Here is a 19,176-nt window from a genome sequence, read left to right as displayed (position 1 = left end):
GTGAGGCACATTTTTATTTAGATTTTCTATGCGTGGACATGCTAACCAAGATACATGCTTGTATTTTTAACCATTTAACGCAGTGATTCCCAAAGTGGTCTATATCGACCCCCAGGGGTCTATGACAACTTGCAAGGGGTCTATGTTTTAATTTGAATTTAAAATATAAAAATATAAAACCTAACATGTGTGGTTTTTAATTTTCACTACACTTCACTAAAAATACATTTGAAGTTAATGAATTTGATAAAAATCAATATCAGGTAAGGCAAGGGGTCTACGAGATAAAAGAGTTTGGGAACCTCTGATTTAACGGATATAGGGGATGTAAATATTTTTAAATTTATTTTTAAAGAATATATTATTATCACCGTAAAGTTGAGTCTATATCGATAAAAAAGATAAAGTGAGCTGTAAACATATATATTTCACCACTGTTGATTGTATGATTTATATCTATTTCAGATTAAATTATAATTCGATAATCAAAGCAGTCAAATGCAAAAAAACTATTTTGTGATAAAAAACAGGTACGATATCATGAAAATATCAGTAATTTTTTTTGAAATTTTGAACAACCCAATTTAGGTATCAATTATGTATTTCTGATATTATCAACAAAATATTTTAAAGGTATTTTCGATTTCAAATTTCATGTTTGTAGCATGGACTCCCATCTTAAAAATACCAATTAAATACCTTGTAGTCGAATCTCAAATTGATTCAGATTATTTCCTGATCGGTTCGTAAAAAATAATGGTTTTAATAATCGACAAGGTGAACTTTTTTGTTGCATACTTTTTTTTATTACGTGAGCTGTTGTATTAGAATTACGGACCATCCGTCCTTGTCATATAACTTAATTTAAGCTCGTATTAATTGTCCGACTTTTCAACACACAAGGTTTCGGAGCTTTATTAAATTACACAGTATAAGTATTTTTAATCGACTATTTCAGTCAAACACGTAAAAATAAAATATTATTAAGTAAAACTTTATGTATTCTAATACAAATATTTAAATAGTTGCATGGTGAACGTTTGTACTTGCAGAAATAGTTTTCGTTTTCTGAACGGATTTTTTTGTTGCATAATTTTTTGCTGATATTTTGTGGCACATACTATAAAACTAAAAAATAACGTCGTCTTACGATGCGTCTTATAGTTTGAGAGTTAATTGCACTAGTAGTACTGTCCCCTTGTACAATTGTTCATAATCTATCCTACAAATCAATTTATTACATTAAATCCAACATCAATAATTTTAATTTAACTACAAGTTTTGTCCACTTCGTTAAGGCTTTTAAATACCGTGCTGCAGGTCGCGGGTTTAATTCCAGGGGAGTCAAAATTAATAAGTGAATTTTCAGTTTAAATGTATTCAATATAACGGTATCTGAAGCGCAGTGCTTATCACCAACCCTTCGTGTATTAAACGATCTTCAAGATAACAGTGTTTTTAAATTCAGTCCAGTGCCTTATGCACCATTAGGTGCGATTAAGCATTATAAAATAAGAAAGAAGCTTTGGGAGGCATTATTTTATGAAATTTTTAAAATTTTTCTTACTATTCACAACGAAGATATCTTTCAGCCTCCAGAGCGAAATTACCGTGAAAAGATAACTCGTTTTCTACGTACACTTATTAAATTAGATAAGAAATTTAATAAATATTTGTTTATGACCAAACAGTAGTAAAGTTAAAGTTATAAGCGTTAGGTAGTAAACTGTTATCTTTTTGCTGTAATTCTATCACCGGGTTATAGAATACAGCATATAGATAGGTTCATGTTGATTTATTATTTAATTAATAAAATAAGTATTACCTATTACCTATTTCTGTTTTACAGTTGCTAATGTACTATAACAACCTCGGGTGACTAGTTTGTAATCTATTTGACTAATTTATGACCCTTACCGATGAGTCAGTTAAGATCTCTGTTTCTGCGGAGATAAAGTTCATTAGTGTGTATTACAGAACATTATAACGATATAATCGTTGTTATTAATCTACGTACATATCGCTCACTCCTTTCAAGAACGTCATAAATCAAAAATCGACAATTTTCAGTTATGCATGTTTTCGGAATGCCCAGCAAATGTACTATATTCCAGCAAAAGAGGCATATTTTTAACTTAATATTTACCCGCTACAGGGCAGAAAATGTTGTTTTTGCATTTTGAAGAAAAGGTGTTGTTTAATTATTTGTTTAAATATATTAAATATTTTTCAAAAGGAGAAAAAACCTTCAGGTTTTACCTAAAAAGATCTTTTGCACAGTAAAAAGTTCAATAAGTGGCTTGATATTTATTTTTAATACATTGTGTTATATTTTTAAACTTTAAAAACGTTCTCCTGAAGAATCAAGTTTTTTGATTTATGACGTTCTTGAAAGGAGTGAGCGATATAGCTTTTGATCATAAATGAATGTAATACACGGATTGTCGGCACTATATACTGCGGTTTAATAACTAAATAACACTGGCTATTTCAATTTGAAAATATAATGAATCAAATAAAAAACTTAATATAACGTTTTGACATCTCAATATAGACGAAGAAGAATATGAAAGTCTAGGTAATTATAGGGCTTACGACCCGTCAAACGCTGGTTTTATTGATAGTTTATTATTATTATTTTAAATCCAAGTTTGTGTATTCAAATGCAAGAAATGAAGTTATTTCCATGATTGTTTATCAAAAAAAAGAGGTGAATGTCGTTAGTAGTAAAAACAGAGTATGACCGAGGAAAACTGGGCGTGATCAAGTATTTTAAGTACTTGAATGTGGTAACGTCAGGAGTCGGAATAATTGGCGGGTATGTATGGGAAGATTCATGAATGTGGAAGAGGCGAAGATTGTTTGTAAAGACAGATTGGTGTTGCTTTCTATTCTCTCTGCCTACTCCTGCAGAAAAGCGTGGTGATGCTTAGTTACTTTTTTAATTTTTTTTAATTTATATATTTTTTAAATTGCAATACCTAAAAACGGGGATATCCTTTCTGTTACCAGCAATTTTAATTTTTTTTTAATTTTGTGTAAAATTTGAAAAATGTCGCATTGGAAGAATTAGGCGTGTAGCGACTATAAGTAACAATCGAGGTGGAAAAAACTGCTGACTTGTGTCATTAAATAAAAAAAACCACTAAACCTATTTCTTAGTCGCAAAAGAAAATAATTAAGTATGTCTTTACAATCATGGAACATTTTAAAATACAAGGAGGGTCGGGTGTATGTAATTTAGCCAATTTTCCGGTCCCTTAAATCTCTTAGAATCTAGGTGCGTTTCAGTGTGAAAAGCTTGCTCGAAGGGCTCTCAATCACTTGAATCGAAGTTGTGCAATATCGGATGTCTTTAGTGCGATCACGCCTCACATTGTGCCGTCTTTCCGGTCCTTTGTTCCGCTCGGCATGAGCAATCAGCGGCAGCGGACACTCCTCGTGAGAGGTTATAAGGGGACCCACTTCCGGTACAAAGTTCAGTCGCGAGCTGTGCTTATCAGTTAGGACTCAGGATCCTCCGCGGACAAAATTGCTTCTAAACTACGTAAGTCGTTTCATGTTCTTACGATTATACAATTTATCTGCTGTGCTGGTCGGGGTTGTGGGCGTCTGTGTACCGGCCAGCGTCGGGTCGGAGTCGGATCTAGCTGACTAATTGAACTAGATACTAATCCCTTTCACTGCCTGCACCGGGGTACTTCTAGAAAACTTGGTGACGGATTTACAAACTTGTATTTATTTAGATTGGCAGTGACAGGTATATTGAAAGCTTTTATACGTAAATCCACAGTAAAATCGGGATACAATTTTATATTGTTTCACATTTCCAATAAATTTCACAACTTAGTTCAACAAAAAAATAGCTTTGCAAGAGCAGATCTGTCAGGAAGCCTAGATGCTTTTGTATCAGATCTGGGCATGCGGTGGGACTGGGAGATTGGGAGTGTCAGGAACATTGAATGCTTTTAAATGTAAGTTTATAGTCAAATTTGGATAAATATAATTTTATTTTACAATTTTTGTGATTTTCATAACTTAGTTCACAAAACATAGTTTAAAAAAAATATTTGCCAGAGAGGGTTTGTCAGGAAGCCTAGATACTTCTGTATCAGATCTGGGAATGCGTTGGGACAGCTTTCAATATAACTGACACATGGAATGTGGAAAATCTGTAATAATGAGGATTGTAACGAATGGTCAGAACACAAAACTGATCATAATTAAAATATGCAAGTTGGAAATTAAAGAGATGGATCAAGCAATTTATTGAATGAAAAGCAAAATGTGCAGGCGTTACATTCAATAACGGTTTCGTTTAATAAATTATGTAAAAAAACAAACCATTTTTGCGTTGCCAAAATGCGAAATGCATTGAAAATGTAAAACAAAATTGTATCCCGTTTTTACTGGAACTAACATTTAAAAGCTTTCAGTATCCCTGTCACTGCCAATCTAAATAAATACAAGTTCAAATCCACCACCAAATTTTCTAGAAGTACTCCATTGTAGACAGTGAAAGGGATTAATCCCATGTGTGAGTTAGAATTGACGAGACACTGCAAAACTGGATTAAACCGTATGCATCTATTAATATTCGGCGTATATGTTTTTATATACGTATGTTTTTTTTTGTGGGTTAGAATAATTCGCCGTGCGGGCATTGCGTTGTAAGCGCCAATTAGGTGCAGAATAAAAACAGAGATCTCAATCTTCCGCCATCTTGGCCCGCCTCCTGCGTGCTTGTCCACCGATAAAATTATTCCCGAGTGTTGTCCAATAAAATTTTAACGACGACTTGTGTCCATACAATATGGTTGACATCTGCGCGATTCAGAATAATAAAGATACGCGTCGATTTTGAAAAATAATCGTTTATCGATTTCCGTAAACAATTTTATATTTAAAACTTCCTGGGTCGTGTAGTATTAAAATGATACGAAAAATTGAATTGAATTTACAAAATATTTAACTGTTTAAAATCAGTGTTTCCCAACCTTATTTTTATCATGCCCCACTTCAACAATATAAAAAATCTCCACGCCCCCCCCCCCAATTAATTTTTTATTTACTTTACAAATTCTAAAAAAAATCCTTTGGATAAAAAATGCACGCATAAAATATAAACTATTCTTATTTAATTTTAATAAATAAATTATAAGTACATACTCGTATATTATATTACATTGCTACTCGAAAGAAAACAAGTGCGATCCTTTGGTTGATAAGATATTTAAACTATTTTAACTTTATATATCTTCTTAAAAATTCAAAATGCTGCAATTAATTTTAAATATTTAATATTCCGTCAAAAGTCGATCCAAAGAAATTCAATCGGAAAAAAATTTCACCGTATTTTTTTTAAAATTACTTTAAATTAAGTCCGGTAAAGAAATAAAAGTTTTGATTTTAAACTAATTGATCGGAATTAACCTTAGATTACGGGATATGCGTAGAATTTACGACGGACATTCAATCTGTGGGGGGCACCGAGAAAGGTATTAAACAATAAAATGAAATTTTAAAAAATATGTAACTTTTCAACTAAAAATATGTAAATAACAACTTTCAAGTCATAATAAACATTTTTTTGTTTATTTACAAAAGTTTTGCTATTACTTTGACCCTAGATTACCAAACTTTCTTATGAGTGACGTTTTTACCTAAAGATACGTATAAAAATACGACATAGAAATAAAACGGGAATAAATAAGATAATCAAAAAGTATTATGATTTTAGAAGTAATATATAGTAACATTCTTTGGGTTAAAAGATCACGTAATAATGGAAAAAAAGGTCATTAGGAAAGCACTGTGAAGCAGAAGGCGCGCGAACGACGCGAACATTGTTTTTTCAAGGAATCGTCATTTTGTCGTCGTAAATTTTATAATATATAAAACCCTTATCCGCACCCAAATGGTGCATAGGGCACTGTCATATAAACGCAGTGTTGTCTTGATCGTTTCTTGAAGGAAAGGTGATCAGCCCTCTGCTTCAGGTACCAGTCCATGGTAATTTTGAATAAATATTACAGTGAAAAAATCACTGATATTGATTTTACCCCCCTTGGAAATCGAACCCGGAACCTCTAAAACGGTAGCCGAGCGTGCTGACCATTACACTACGGAGGCGGACAAAAATTCGTAAATTTTACGATACTTTAGTATTCTAGGGTTAAAAGAAGTCTAGCTATTCATGAATACGTAATGACAGCCTTTGAACGAAGTAAAAAAAAAAACAGATTTATTAATACATCTTTTTTAACTGACTTATGTCATTATCATTATGACACTATAAATATTTCGTATTAAACTGTTTCTCGAGTGGGAGGACTATTTTCCTTGTCACGAATATTTTTCGAAACACATTTTACTTCTCAATCCTTTTAAGTGCAATAAATAAATCTATTTTATAGGCTTGTTTTATTATTTGGAAATAAAATTTCAATATCCATAAATTGTTGCCTTATATTAAATCTTTAAAGGTATCCCATGGCAGAAATAAATAATTTTTGAAATTTTTTAAATTTTTTAAATTAATTTTTTAAATGAAGAAGAATATGGAAGTCTGGGCTTTTACAGAGCTTGCACCTGTCATAGGCTACTTGCATACAAAAAGGGTCTCTGCTAAAAAAAATGTTTCTAAATCCAATCATAAACGGCTGTTGTGAACTCAATCACGGAACGTCATGAGATGGATCATACGAGTATATCAATGACTTGAAAATTTTGATATGTGTGGTTGTCAATCATCGGTAGAACAGTGAATGTTACACGTGTAAAGTGATCACTTAACCAGCTTATGACTGGTCTTGAGCTCTGTAAATGCTCAGACTTCCAAATCCTTTTTCATCTTTGTTAAAATCTCAACAAAAAAATTAGTATCATATCGGCTGTCCAAATTTAAAACACAGTAAGGGACATTTTTTTGTAGTAGGTTTTTTTTGCATTTTTGGACTAAGTAGAGTCAACTTTGTCCATAAATGCAAAAAAAAAAACCTTCTACAAAAAAATGTCCCTTACTGTGTTTTAAATTTGGACAGACGATATGTTATTCAAGTAGCACAGCGTCCAAAAATGATGATGCTAATTTAAATATGAAATTATTTTTAAGCTTTTCTTTGTAAAGTTTGACAATAGAGATTATAATATTTTTATGTGTAGCCGAATGACAATGCTCGTTATTCCGTAAATCATTTGGGCATTCATTCAATGGTAATTTTCAATATGGAAGATTAACGAATTGTGTATGGGACACGAGGCATTAAAGAATTATGTATGTATATATGTATATGTATACTATAAAAAACGGTATCCTCTTTGTTTGACTCATATGCCTGCATTAGATATGCAGGTTTGCTAATATATAGCATATGTAGGTATTGTGCATTATAATGTATGCGGGTAATAAATAAAATGGCTAAATATTATTAAATGGTTTAGTACAAGTTAAAAATCCTTGTCATGTTGCCCAAATATTGCAAAAATAACATTCAAGTAATATTTTTTATAAACTCCATTTTTGGTGTGTCTAAATCGAAATTCACAAATCTGACTTATTTTTACATTTTGAAATAAAGGTCGCTGTTAAACAAAAGCTTACTCAAATCAATCATCGATTCTGCCGATAACTCACATATGAATGGACGTGCGAAGTATAATATATATAAATAAGTTTCAAAATTTTGTGTAGTGTGGTTGTCATACATGGGTAGAATGGTGAATGTTACACATGTATTAAGTTATCATTCAAGCAAGCCTATGACGGATCGTAAGCCCTTTAAATACAGTTTCATATTCGCCTTCATCTAAACTTATTTAAATTGAAATAATAAAATACATGACTTCTTAGATATTTTTTTTTTGATATTTGAAATAGTATTTGAGATCCTTTTCATGAACCTATTAGAAATGTTTCATAGTTTCAAAAAATTTGTTAGCTCATATTTTTACAAAATATGTAATATTATTCGACTTTTGAATTACATGCGGTTTAATTAACTTGCTTACTACTGAATTAACACTTTTAGATTCGGGAAAGCAGTTTTCCCATCGATATATGGCTTAAAACTTAACTCACAATATTATTTATTAATTTATTTACAAAGCTTATTAAGTCTCATCAATAGATGTCTCTAGTGAAGTTCTAGTGATTCAAAAACAATGTTTCGTAATTGGTTCATATTTATGCATATATATATATATATATATATATATATATATATATATATATATATATATATATATATATATATATATATATATATATATATATATATATATATATATATATATATATATATATATATATATATATATATATATATATATATATATATATATATATATATATATATATATATATATATATATATATATATATATATATATATAGAACATCCAAGAATTTGAGTGGTGTGGTTGTCAATAATGGGTAGAATTGGTGAATGTTACACGTGTGTAAAGTGATAACTTAAACTAGTCTATGGCGATCGTCAGCTCCGTAAATGCCAAGACTTCCATATTCTTCTTCATCTTTGATGAGATGTCAATTAACAAAAAACGTAATGTGAAATATTAACTATATACATTATCTGATTTAATGTAATTTTTAAAATAAGCCCTGAACTTCTCAGACTTCCATCTTCTTTTCAATATAAAAGATAAATGTTTCGTCTCGAGTTGAGACACCTTTAATGTCTTTATGTTATATTGAATATAATTTGATACCGTATAGCTATTCACGGATAAATAATACATTTGCCTAGGGCGATGAAGAAATTATGTCTACGCGTAAAATGTATACCGACCTTATTACCATATATGATATATTAAAATCTTCTAACAATTTCAAAATTCAAATGGGTTTTGACTCGAAATTGATATTTCGTTCGGAGCTATGACTTATACGCAGGATTTCTTTGATTTACAGTATCGAACAGATTAATTGAAACAAAACTTTTTTGTTGTATTTTCGTAAAAAGTTTTGTAAAATATTTTGTTTATTAGTTATATCACAAATTGATATTTAATATGATCTCATTTGGGCTCAATCAAACATTTTACTCTTCTTGGCATCTTTTCTATAAGGTTTTGGCACGTGGTTGCCATTTTTTTGTCTCGAAACCATACATGAATTATGGACAAAATGAGCTTTTCCACCGTAGTGCAATCAATTTTGGAGAGCCGGTTCTTACAGATTGCCGATACATTTTCAATTAGGTTTATGTCTGGTTAAATTCTTGACCAGTCCAACAGAGTTCATTGTTTTTGTGTGAAGAATTTCGTCATTTTTTGGATTTGTGGCAAATACATCCTGCTGAAATATTCCATTACCTTCATTACATTTGACCTTCGAATTTTTTGTCTCTGGTAGTATCTTTTCCAGTAGAATTGGGTGATACTTCTCGCTATTCATCATCTCAGTCACTGTAAGAAGCAGCCCTGGTTCATAATACGAGAAACACGCCCAAAAAAATATTTAGACTGTGTTTAAATACGAAAAAAAGTTTTATTTCATTTATCTGTTCGATACTGTGTGTATTTCCGCTAAAAATATTATTAACATTCGTACCGGAACACCAGTGAATTATGTACTGGTTCAATTTAATAATATAACTTGTAATATTACGACTGGCAGGTAGTTAGTTGTAAGTAACAACGATATTTGTATGTAATTATAACGTCATCAGTGTTATAAACTGTTCTTTCAACTTACATGTATCTCAATTCGTTTAATTGCAATAGCTAGTTACACGTTTACCAATCTGAATTGCCGTTTGATACAAAGTAGGGTTTAGACGAAAAAGAATTATACTTTAGGTATGTCTTATTTACAAAACATAAATCGTATATTAGACACAGGCAATCGAATGTACATATATATTATGAGGTATCTAAAAAAGTAACAAAAAGAAATGTAAAACGCCATACGAAGCAAGCATGGGGGAAGTAGTACAATTGAAGCAGATAGATAGAAAAAATAATAATACAAGATTAGAATAGAACTTTTTAAAAAATTAAATAAAAAACGTCAATATATATATATATATATATATATATATATATATATATATATATATATATATATATATATATATATATATATATATATATATATATATATATATATATATATATATATATATATATATATATATATATATATATATATATATATATATATATATATATATATATATATATATATATATATATATATATATATATATATATATATATATATATTTATATATATATTTATATATATTTATATATATATATATATATATATATATATATATATATATATATATATATATATATATATATATATATATATATATAAAAATAATTTATAAAAAATAACAAGACAGAACAAAATAAAATATTATTGCTAAATTTACAAGTCAAATCATATATCTTAGTAACTTCATTACTAACTTAGTAACATAAAATATTTTAAAATCATGCCTGTAACGAGAAAGCGAGTGTTTTTGCCTAGAATTTTCACTTATGAATATCATGAAATTGGAGTAACTTTAAACTTTAAAAGTTGATCCACTCAGAAGTAGGTATAAGCTATAAAACTTATAAAGTTAAAGCCGAAGAGAGTCATGATAAGCGGTGTTCACTTAAAAATACTATTTTTGAAATTAACTACCATTATTTCTTAACATATATTCTGATACGTGTTTTGATGCATAACCGCATCCTTTCCAAACACCGTATGTTTGAAAATGATGTGAAATGCATAGAAATATGTGTCACAATAGATTTCAAGAATTAGTGGTATTCACCAAGTAAAACTCAATTAAAAATGGAAAATTAATAAGGAAGGAATGCAAAGCTGAGAAAAGCATTATCGATATAATTAAGAAAGGTGTGTTGAGATGGTTTGGGCATGTAGAACGAATGAGTGAGGAAAGAACTGTAAACAAATTTATGAGGCGAATGTAAGTGGAAAAAGGAGCAGAGGAAGACCGAGAAAAACGTGGCACGATCAGGTATGCCAAATACTTGAAAGTGGTCAGGTTAGGAGTAGTGACAATCGGCGGGTATGTATGAGGAGATGCATGAACGTGGAAGAGGCGAAGAATGTTTGCAAAGACAGAGTGGTGTGGCGTTACATTCTCTCTGCCTACCCCTGCGGGGAAGCGGCGTGATGGTTAGTTAGTTAGTTAGTTAAAAATGGAAAGATTTTACCACTAATTCATGGAAAAAAATACTAATACCGTACAAACGTGGAGTTGCCAAACTGAAGGAAACTTTGCCAATGTTCTCTTATTGCATTGTTTGTATATGTATTTATATTCACGAACGTACAAACGTGGAGTGGCCAAACTGAATCAAACATTGCCAATGTTCTCTTATTACATTGTTTGTGTATGTATATTCACGAATGTTTTTTCTTTCCAGATGTTCATTGGGGAGGGCGGGCGGGATGCGTGATGGGCGGAGGCGCTGCCGGGGCCGCCCTGCGGGAGGGCGCAGCCCGAGGGGACCTGCCCCGCCTGACGACCATCCTCAAGGACAACCCCAAGATCGTCAATGACCCAGACGAGGTAATTGCCGACTACTCTTACTCTTCATACGTTATGTGTCCCCGGACTACCAACCCTCGCGCTGCGACGGAACCGGTTCTGGCTCTCGTTTAAAACAGCATTGCGCATGTATTGTGCATTCGTATCCCGGCTCCAATATCAAGTTATCGTGAATGATAAAATTATATTATATTACACTTTATTACTATCAACATTGCACGTTATCTTTTTAAACCTCGTCTTTACAATTTATGAAAATGTTAGATTTTCATTTTTTTACAACATTTTGAGTGTGTCCAAATATTTGTTCACAAGTCTGGATTATCTCCAACTATAGGAGTTATTTTAATATAATTTTTGACATCTCATCAAAAATGAAAAATAATATGGAATAAGTCTAGGCATTTACGGGGCTGACGACCGTCATAGGCTGGTTTAAGCGATCACTTTACACACGTGTAACATTCACCAATTCTACCCATTATTGACAACCACCTTACTCAAATTCTCGAAAGTTCAATATTTATATATATATATATATATATATATATATATATATATATATATATATATATATATATATATATATATACATATATATATATATATATATATATATATATATATATATATATATATATATATATATATATATATATATATATATATATATATATATATATATTATCCTATTTCAAAACATTGTTCTTGAATCACTAGAGCTTCACAAGAGACATCTATTGGTGAGATGAAAAGAAGCTTTTTATTATTTTAAAAGTATTGTCAGCATGAATTTTACATGTAAACGAATCTGATCCAATTTAGATCCTAAACGAATACCAGTTTTATATCTAAACTCTTGATAATCTTGAATAATTAGAAATACTTAAACTAATTAGTATGGTGCATTCGTACCACAGCTCCAATAACAAGTTATCGCTAATGATAATATTATATTATATAACGTTTTATTACTATCAATATTGAAGGTTGTTTTCACCCTCGCCTATACAATTTATGAAAATATAAGATAATTATAATAACCCTGTGGTAAAAAACAATCTAACACGATATGTATAAAAAAATATATTTTGTGTATTTAAAGTATTGTCAAAATTATAGAAATTTTACATCTAAATAAAACTGGTTTTTGTTTAGATAATCATAAAATATTCGAAATAAGAAAAGCAAGGGATGTATCTACTGATAATAAATAACCAACGCAATTTGTGATACTTAAAATACTGTGATTAAAAAAATTGCCAAAATAAAATTTAAATAAAAAATTTCATTGTATTTTCAGGCGTTTCCGAATACATAACTCAGGAACAATCTAAAAAACATTTTTGAAGTTTTCTTTACTAAAGAAACTAACTTATTTAAACCATAGATGTTACTGAAGTCGTAGCATGCGACTTTTGCATGAAGATATTTTGAACTGAAGCATAAATATGACTTTCCAAATTTAGTAGTGTTGTTATGGTGAATGATACACGTGCACAAGCTGACCACTCAAACCGGCCTAGGACAGATTGTAAGCCCTGTAAATACCCAGACTTCCATTTTTATTTTCATATTTGTTGAGATATCAATAAAAAATCATTGTTTAGTTAGCGAATTGTTGAGATTTTCTTACGCGATACGAATCCCATCATGCTTGTGACCTCATACGAAGACATTTTACATTCTGATTACATGAAGATACATAGCCGTCGAAGTATCTCTGTGTCAACATCCGACAGTTCATTATATCGACCAGGAATTAATAACTGGACCAAATTCACCGCGTAATTAAATATTATGTATCAGATTCGGCCATCTCAAATCCATTATAGGAATTTATTAGCCACTCCGTGGCGAGACACGTAAAAATAGAGATAAAGCTTAACCCAAATATATTGCCTTTTTCTGTTAATTGAAATTCATAGTTTATTTTTGTAGCAACCTCACACGAGTTCGTGTAGATCAAATAGGTAGGTCAGTCCAAAAGTTCATGGACTTAAAAAAATTTTTTTTCATTAACATCAATGATATATGTACATAATACATATTTTTCTTCATTAAATAAAATTTCTTGTATTATTTCGAGAAATAAAAATACTTTGTATTCTGATCCACTCACATTGTGAGAGGATCATCCATGTGAGTGGATCAGAACACAAAGTATTTTTATTTCTCGAAATAATATATCAATATGATCCACAAAGTTAATGCTTTCAATATTCAAAACAAAATTTCTTGTATTTGGCTTTTTTTATTCATTTTGTGTAAAAAGACTCTGGTTTTTATAATGATTTTAATTAAAACTTTAAATTTTCTCTTGTATTTTTCAGTATTTTTTCTGGTAACGACATATTTAAAAATCACTTTTGGCAACGTCCAGGGAGTATTCAGAATGCGACAAAAACTTCTGATCAAATTCACATTTTTTTAGCATTATCCGAGCCATGTGTAGGCTAACACTAATACTTCATATATATATATGAACCTGATCTGACCATTTCGCGGGCATTTTCCAATCAATTGTGAGTTTGAATGTCTTGTTTTCATCTCATGTTCACGAAAGTTGGTGATAGACTGGCTAATACAATAGCCAATCCATGGACAATTTTGAAATTCTATTGTCTTACGTAGTAAGTCTGAGGGAATTGCATTTATGCTATAAACGAACTTATGGTCTTACTTAATATCTAGGCATTTATTTTGAAGCGAAACGTGGACTATCGGGCAGGTAGAACGGGGTTGGCTGGAGGCGTTTGAGATGTGGTGCTACAGGCACCTGTTGGGGATTCATTGGTCGGAATATGTAAGGAACAACGAGGTATTAAGCAGGACTAGATGCTTAATAAATAAAGTACCACAATAGCGAGCCAAATTAATAGGCCGTAATATAAGACACCCTGGGCTGCTTTTTTACGGTTGCGGAAGGCATGTGCGAAGGCACAAACTACAGAGGACGATTCAACGTAACCTCATGGACCAAATTATCTCCGACAAGCGTTATAGCGGGTACGCTGAGTTAAGAGATGATCGGAGGATAAAAGAGGACGGAGATTATTATGAAATAATCAAACCAATTATCACAAAGATTGTAGTAACCTACAAAAAAAGGAAGGCATTTTTAACATGGTTCTCTGTTTTTAGCGCATTCTTTCATTCCGAAAATCCTGTTTCCCGTTATAAGTATTTCTAAAGAAGTAGATAAAGCTTATAAATAAAGTATTATCTAAAGATCGGATAAGCAACGTAAGAATGGCGGTATGCTATTTTAAAAATTGTACCTCTTAGAATTGCTTTTACGAGTACCCAAATCTCTAGTCTGTATTCCATCAGTCCAATTATATAGGTAAGAGTCAGGCTCCATCGGAGATCACCCCACGTTCATGGAGTGCTATATATTTTAATGACAATGTGGTGAGTGCCGTGGTATTCATGCTCAACGGTTTCTTATTATAAATTATTGATGATGAGTTTAAGACGTCATGATAATCGATCTCGTTTTCAAACGCCCATCTCAATGGCTGTGGTATTCTTCGAATATTGATTTTAAAATGGTGTGCGTGGAAAAAAACTGAAACGGATGTATTATTTTAATGGAGTCACGCTTAATTATTATTATTATTTAACACTGTAACCGCTTAAGGTGAAAATTTCAAGTGGATTAGTTCGAAAGTGTGTCTATCTTCGTATTATACACAATATAGATTCGTATTAAAATGTGTGTAAATTTACTAGGTTGCCTTACACGGCGCACTAATTTGAACCAAATTATCAAGTAGCTCAACGTATGTAATTCATTACGGCGAATAAAGATTCTAATAATATATATTTTCAGTACTTAATATCTTGATTATTGCTTTTTTTGCACATGGTTCTCACATTAGCGAACTGGAAAACGGTGTAAAACTGTTACACAAAAATTAAACCTGTTTAATACAGTATTAGACTTTTTTAGCGTACATTAAAAATCGTTTTTTAATGTACGCTATAGTGGACTACTTTTCCTTTTTATCTTCTTTTTTGTCTTTGAGACCTGTGTGCATTCAAATGGTGCATAGGACACCGCATTGAATCACCGCAATGTTTACATGATCAGAATTATATATTTTCAGGTGGTCAGTTCAATGCTTCAGAGTTTTGGATCTGGAATTTGATTGTATTTGATGAGATACCGATGACGTGTGTGAAGTAGTTTAGGGTGAAGAACATTATTTCTACACAGGGAAAGAAAATTGCGAATATTCAATTAAATAACTTCGCTAAAGACGCTCAACTGTAGAACTATCGGCCTCGGTTCGATTCTCACCAGTTGTAAAATATGAAAATTGTTAGTTTCTAAAATAGAGGCTTCACGGTTCTGCTTTAAAAAAGCATTCTTTCCTTACAGAATTACTATTTCCAAATTCCATAACTTCAAGAAAGTTTTATACAAATACAAATATTTAATTTGGGTAATCAAAATTTCGTCGATGGAGAATTTTTTTCTTTTTTATTCAATCTTCGACGTACTTTTGAAGAACCAGAATGAATAATGCAGTATAACCTTGATATAACGGACTAATTGTGGGGAGGGAGTGTCCATTGAAGGCGAAAGTCCGTTATATAAAACTAGGTTTAAAATAAATAAAAAACTTTAAAAAAATGTGAACACTGTATTAAGATATAAATAAACAATACAAAACATAAACTGAATTCTATATATCGTCTTCGGACACTCGTCGTGAAGTGACGTTGCTGTTTGATATCGACGCGCTTGCTTTCGGTAATCCTGCTTTAATAATAATAATAACTCTTTATTCCAGCTTGACTAAGTGGTGGGTGCAATACTTAGTCAGCCATATATGTTTTACAACATTTTTTTATACAATGAAATTTAAAATAATAAACAAATAAGAAAGTCAAAGAAAAAAAAAAATAAATAATAATAATAAATTTGGAGAGATGTAGATGCAAATCAGCTCGCTGGCAAACGCAGCACTGTGCTCCAGTGCCGCCACATGTCCAGCCCCTATCTGTGCTCCACAAGCCGCTTTATGATGAGGTTGGAGTTCTTCATCAGCCTCTTCCGGAAGCCTGCCACTCGGTGCCTTAACAGGCCATCCCAATGTGGTAGGCGTGCTGTGGCAAACATACCACTCGCGCTGCAGTGTCGGGGTAGCTTCATTAAAGCTCTGTAACCGTTATTATAGCATATTTTCATGTTCTTTAAGCTTCGTTGTGTAACCTTACACCATAGCTCGCTGCCGTACTGCTGCGTACACAACACTTGATACTTGCTTTGAAAAAGTATTTGCACTTTTGAAATTTTGAAACATAATTTGTGATTACGATGGCCGCTATTTTTTTTTACACGCGGTGACACTTGAATTTAAGCACGTATAATATTAACAGGGCGTTTGAATTTTTTTTACATTTGGCTGTTTTTTTTGTCTGTTGTATCCGAAGTTCGTTAGCGGTCCGTGATATAGAGGTTCGACTGTAATTATACTCTGCAGATATATGCATTATTCACAATCGTTCAAAACTTTGCGTAGGTATAAGTTTAACAGTGGTATTAATGAATGATTTATTACAATATTTATTTATAGAAATCGGTCAGCGATCTCTTGGGAATGTTTACTCTGTTTGTACCTACGCAACCACTTAAACAAGACAAATCGTAATTTCCGTACCGACCTCATATTCCTATTGTGTGTAATTCCATTAACACATTTTTGTTGAATTAGAATAAATACCGCATCAACCATTTATCCATTCTCGTATTGAAAATTTATATTAATTGTACGGGCTACATATTTATTCGCTTTAGAGAATTTCAGTTGAAAATTTTTAACAAATAAATGGCCACGATAGAGTTTAAGCGGTAGTAAATTTAACAGCAGGAGGTTAATAGTCGTCATACAACCCAGCAATAGTAAGACCGGTATTTATAGTAATAAAATATTCGTGATTTACTAAATTATAAATGCCTTAATAATAATTATGTGTAATCATTTGAAGCTTCTGGTATAGGATGTTGATGTCGTGTATTTGATCAATTTTATATCACTGCCGTATGCAAATGGGTTATCGAATTAAAAAACCGAATGAAATAACGACTTTTTAAAAATATGTCGTTTTTTGATTCGTCTTTTTTATTCGATCATTTAAAGTTAAACCAGTGCGCAATTTTTATTGAGTTTTGCGTATTTTTAGCTTCTTACAAATTTCAAATCAATCGTTAAACTTATTTCTAGAATTCGCCCATATGACATGAAAATAAATCCTTTTATTGATGTAGGAGAATATGAAAGTTTTGGTATTTTTGTCATAGGCTGGTAAAATGATATTCTTCTTAATCTTTTCTATGATGTCAAAAATGTGTTTTATATTTTATTTATTTTTCTTTTAATCAGACTGAGTCACATAAATGTTTAAAGCCAGGTACAGCAAGGTACACATGTGGAGGTCCTCACCAAAACGTTACATTTCCATTATAAATGATTTTAAGTGATCATGAATTCTAGCTTGTAAAATTGTTACATTTTGGTGCGATTTAATGATTTCATATTGGTTTATCACAGGATTGGTCACGTTTTATCGCAACTTTAATTAAGATTTTGATAGAATATATTAGAGTAAACAGAACAGATTTGCATTTAAAGGGATTTTTGTGAAATATTGGAAATATGTATAACTTTTTGGTGAGGACCTCCACACATATTTTTTTTCCGTACGAATTATAAATCGCTCACTCCTATCAAGAACGTCATAAATAAAAAAATCCTTATGTTTCAGTTGTGCATGTTTTCGGAATGCCCAGAAAATTTACTATGTCCCAGCAAAAGTGGCATATTTTTATCTTAATATTTACCCGCTACAGGGCAGAAAGTGTTGTTTTTGAATTTTGAAGAAAAGGTATTGTTCAATTATTTTTTTTAAATACACTAAATATTTATTCAAATGGAAAAAAAAGCTTTTTTCTCCATTTGAATAAACGGTTTTACCTAAAAAGATTTGTTGCACAGTAAAAAGTTCCACAAGTGGCTTGATGTTTATTTTTAATACATTTTATTTTATTTTTAAACTTTAAAAACGTTCTCCTGAAATTTCAGTTTTTTTGATTTATGACGTTCTTGAAAGGAGTGAGCGATAGGTCTCCCAAAACGGGTTGTGGTCTGGTCTTATCATTCAGTCATTATGAATTGTGGTCGAGTTGACTGCAGACAATTTGTTTAATGCTAACTGTGTTACATTAACACAACTCCACGCCGCAGTGCTCGGGAAGGGACGTGTTGCGAGTTACGGCAGCAAATTTATTGTTGATTCAACGCGTCGCTATTTTATTAAGTACCCTAGCGGATCAGGTCTAGCGAGATTATTCCCGGAGCGAATTACGCTTAATTTGCGCTAAGGAATTACTCAAGTACGTGAAACTTATTTCTGCAATACACCTGCGGGAGCTTTGCGCTTACAAGGATACACGCATGGAAGTTGAATTCTGTTTTTAAGACCCAGCATTCGTTAAGTCGCAACTTAATTTTGTCTTAACCTAGGTAACAGCAACGTAATTGAATATTATTCATAAAACACCGTTTTGCATTGAAAAAAGTAAGCTTATTCTTCGAATTAATTATAATCATTCTGGTTTTAA

General features: G+C 31.4%; 1 protein-coding gene across 1 annotated transcript in view; it reads left to right on the top strand.

The window, feature by feature from the left end:
• LOC148313057 (uncharacterized) overlaps positions 1 to 19,176 on the top strand; it is a 141,120-nt gene that overhangs the window by 42,044 nt on the left and 79,900 nt on the right. Inside the window, exon 2 of the mRNA XM_088268738.1 lies at positions 11,419 to 11,564. Within this exon, the coding sequence (XP_088124864.1) occupies positions 11,551 to 11,564 (14 nt within the window). The 5' untranslated portion in view covers positions 11,419 to 11,550. The remainder of the gene's footprint in view (positions 1 to 11,418; positions 11,565 to 19,176) is intronic.

Source organism: Brachycentrus maculatus, unplaced genomic scaffold (genome assembly GCF_059751285.1).
Source record: "Brachycentrus maculatus isolate JH-2025_06_01 unplaced genomic scaffold, ASM5975128v1 h1tg000024l, whole genome shotgun sequence".
Classification (NCBI taxonomy): domain Eukaryota; kingdom Metazoa; phylum Arthropoda; class Insecta; order Trichoptera; family Brachycentridae; genus Brachycentrus; species Brachycentrus maculatus.
The sequence above is the reverse complement of the archived record's forward strand: the minus strand, read 5'-3'. Positions and strand labels throughout refer to the sequence as shown.